Source organism: Mus caroli, unplaced genomic scaffold, assembly GCF_978045245.1.
Source record: "Mus caroli unplaced genomic scaffold, Mus_caroli_1 scaffold_6, whole genome shotgun sequence".
In the NCBI taxonomy this organism is placed as follows: domain Eukaryota; kingdom Metazoa; phylum Chordata; class Mammalia; order Rodentia; family Muridae; genus Mus; species Mus caroli.
Window position 1 is genome coordinate 37,704,500 of NW_028227261.1, and position 1,577 is coordinate 37,706,076.

A 1,577-nucleotide genomic window follows, 5' to 3' on the forward strand; every position below is an offset into this window, starting at 1 on the left:
AGATACTGATATGTAAGCCTTCCTCAGTTGCTATGCTATTCGTATTATTCACTGAGGCAGGGTCTCTCAGTTGACTCTAGTTCTCATCATTTCAGCGAGGGTAGCTTATCCCTCCTGCTGAGGGGACTTCCTGTCTCTGCCTTCCCAGAGATGGATTGAAAGTGTGAGACAGCATATGCCATGTCATGTGTCATGTGATGTTTCCAGGAGTAATGTGAGAAGCTTTAGATATTCATCACAATCCCAAGCCATGACTATCAATAGTCTTTGAGCCATCTTCTTAGCCTGTATCTTCTCTTTCTGCCTCTATTGCTGGCATGTGTGAGATAACACATAGAATAATGGATTCTCTTACAGCCTCCACCATGTGGATGATTCTGGAGCAGAACCAAAGTTGGGTTTCAGAGTTCATCCTGATTGGCTTCTCCAGTGACCCCACGACCAACAGCATCCTCTTCATTGTCTTCCTTCTCATCTACCTGAGTTCAGTCCTGGGCAATGGGCTCATCATCATGCTGGTCTGCCTGGACACACAGCTACACACTCCCATGTACTTCTTCCTCTGTACCCTCTCCCTGTTGGATATGAGCTATGTCACCACTACCATGCCCCAGATGTTGGTGCATCTTCTTGCTCACTCTCAGACCATCTCCTTTGCTGGCTGCTGGCTGCAGATGTATGTGTTTGGTGCCCTGGGTATAACTGAGTGCACCTTCTTTGTTGTCATGGCTTATGACCGGTATGTGGCCATTTGCTATCCACTGCGCTATACTGTCATCCTCAACTGGGGCCTGTGCATACGGTTGGCAGCAGGGTCTTGGATCTGTGGTTTCTTTTCCTCTTTATTGCACACTTTCTTCACCATGAGCCTGCCATATTGTGGGCCCAACAGGGTCAACCACTACTTCTGTGAAGGTCCTTCAGTGCGTAGCCTGGCTTGCATGGATACCCACACCATTGAGATGGTGGACTTTGTGTTGAGTGTTTTTGTGGTTGTTATTCCAATTTCCCTCATTGTGGCCTCCTACATTCGTATTGCCATGGCAATTCTCAAAATCAAGTCCACCCAGGGGCGCTGCAAGGCTTTCTCTACCTGTGCCTCCCACCTGACTGTGGTCACATTCTTCTATGCTCCAGCCACTTACATCTACCTTAGGCCCAACTCCAGCTACTCCCCTGAGCGAGACAAGCAGGTCTCACTCTTTTACAATGCCTTCACAGCCTTGCTCAACCCTGTGGTCTACAGTCTGAGGAACAAGGACATCAAGAGGGCATTTCTCAAGGTGATGGGACATAGTAGGCTGGACCAGTGAGTCCAGATCCTGGGAAGCTGGAGTTAGTATATTCACTCTTTAAGAAAAGTTCAGTGTCTGTCTTTTTTGAACTTGATCTGTGCATTTGAACCAATGTAGTACTTAGTAATTGGGACAAAACACGTGAAACCAATGTTGCTGACTTGATTAACAGGTGTCACTAAGGTATAATTCCAAACACCTCAGTAGTGTTACTGGATCATAATGGCAATGGCTCACTTGTTGCTCATGTTTCTAGCTCTTGGGCATGGCCTTCTTTGCTCT

General features: G+C 47.1%; 1 protein-coding gene across 1 annotated transcript; it reads left to right on the forward strand.

The window, feature by feature from the left end:
* Positions 1–317: 317 nt before the first annotated feature.
* LOC110293399 (olfactory receptor 2A12-like) lies at positions 318–1,313 on the forward strand. The gene has a single exon (XM_085838405.1). The coding sequence runs from the start codon at positions 318–320 to the stop codon at positions 1,311–1,313; it is 996 nt and encodes a 331-aa protein (XP_085694531.1).
* Positions 1,314–1,577: the final 264 nt, after the last annotated feature.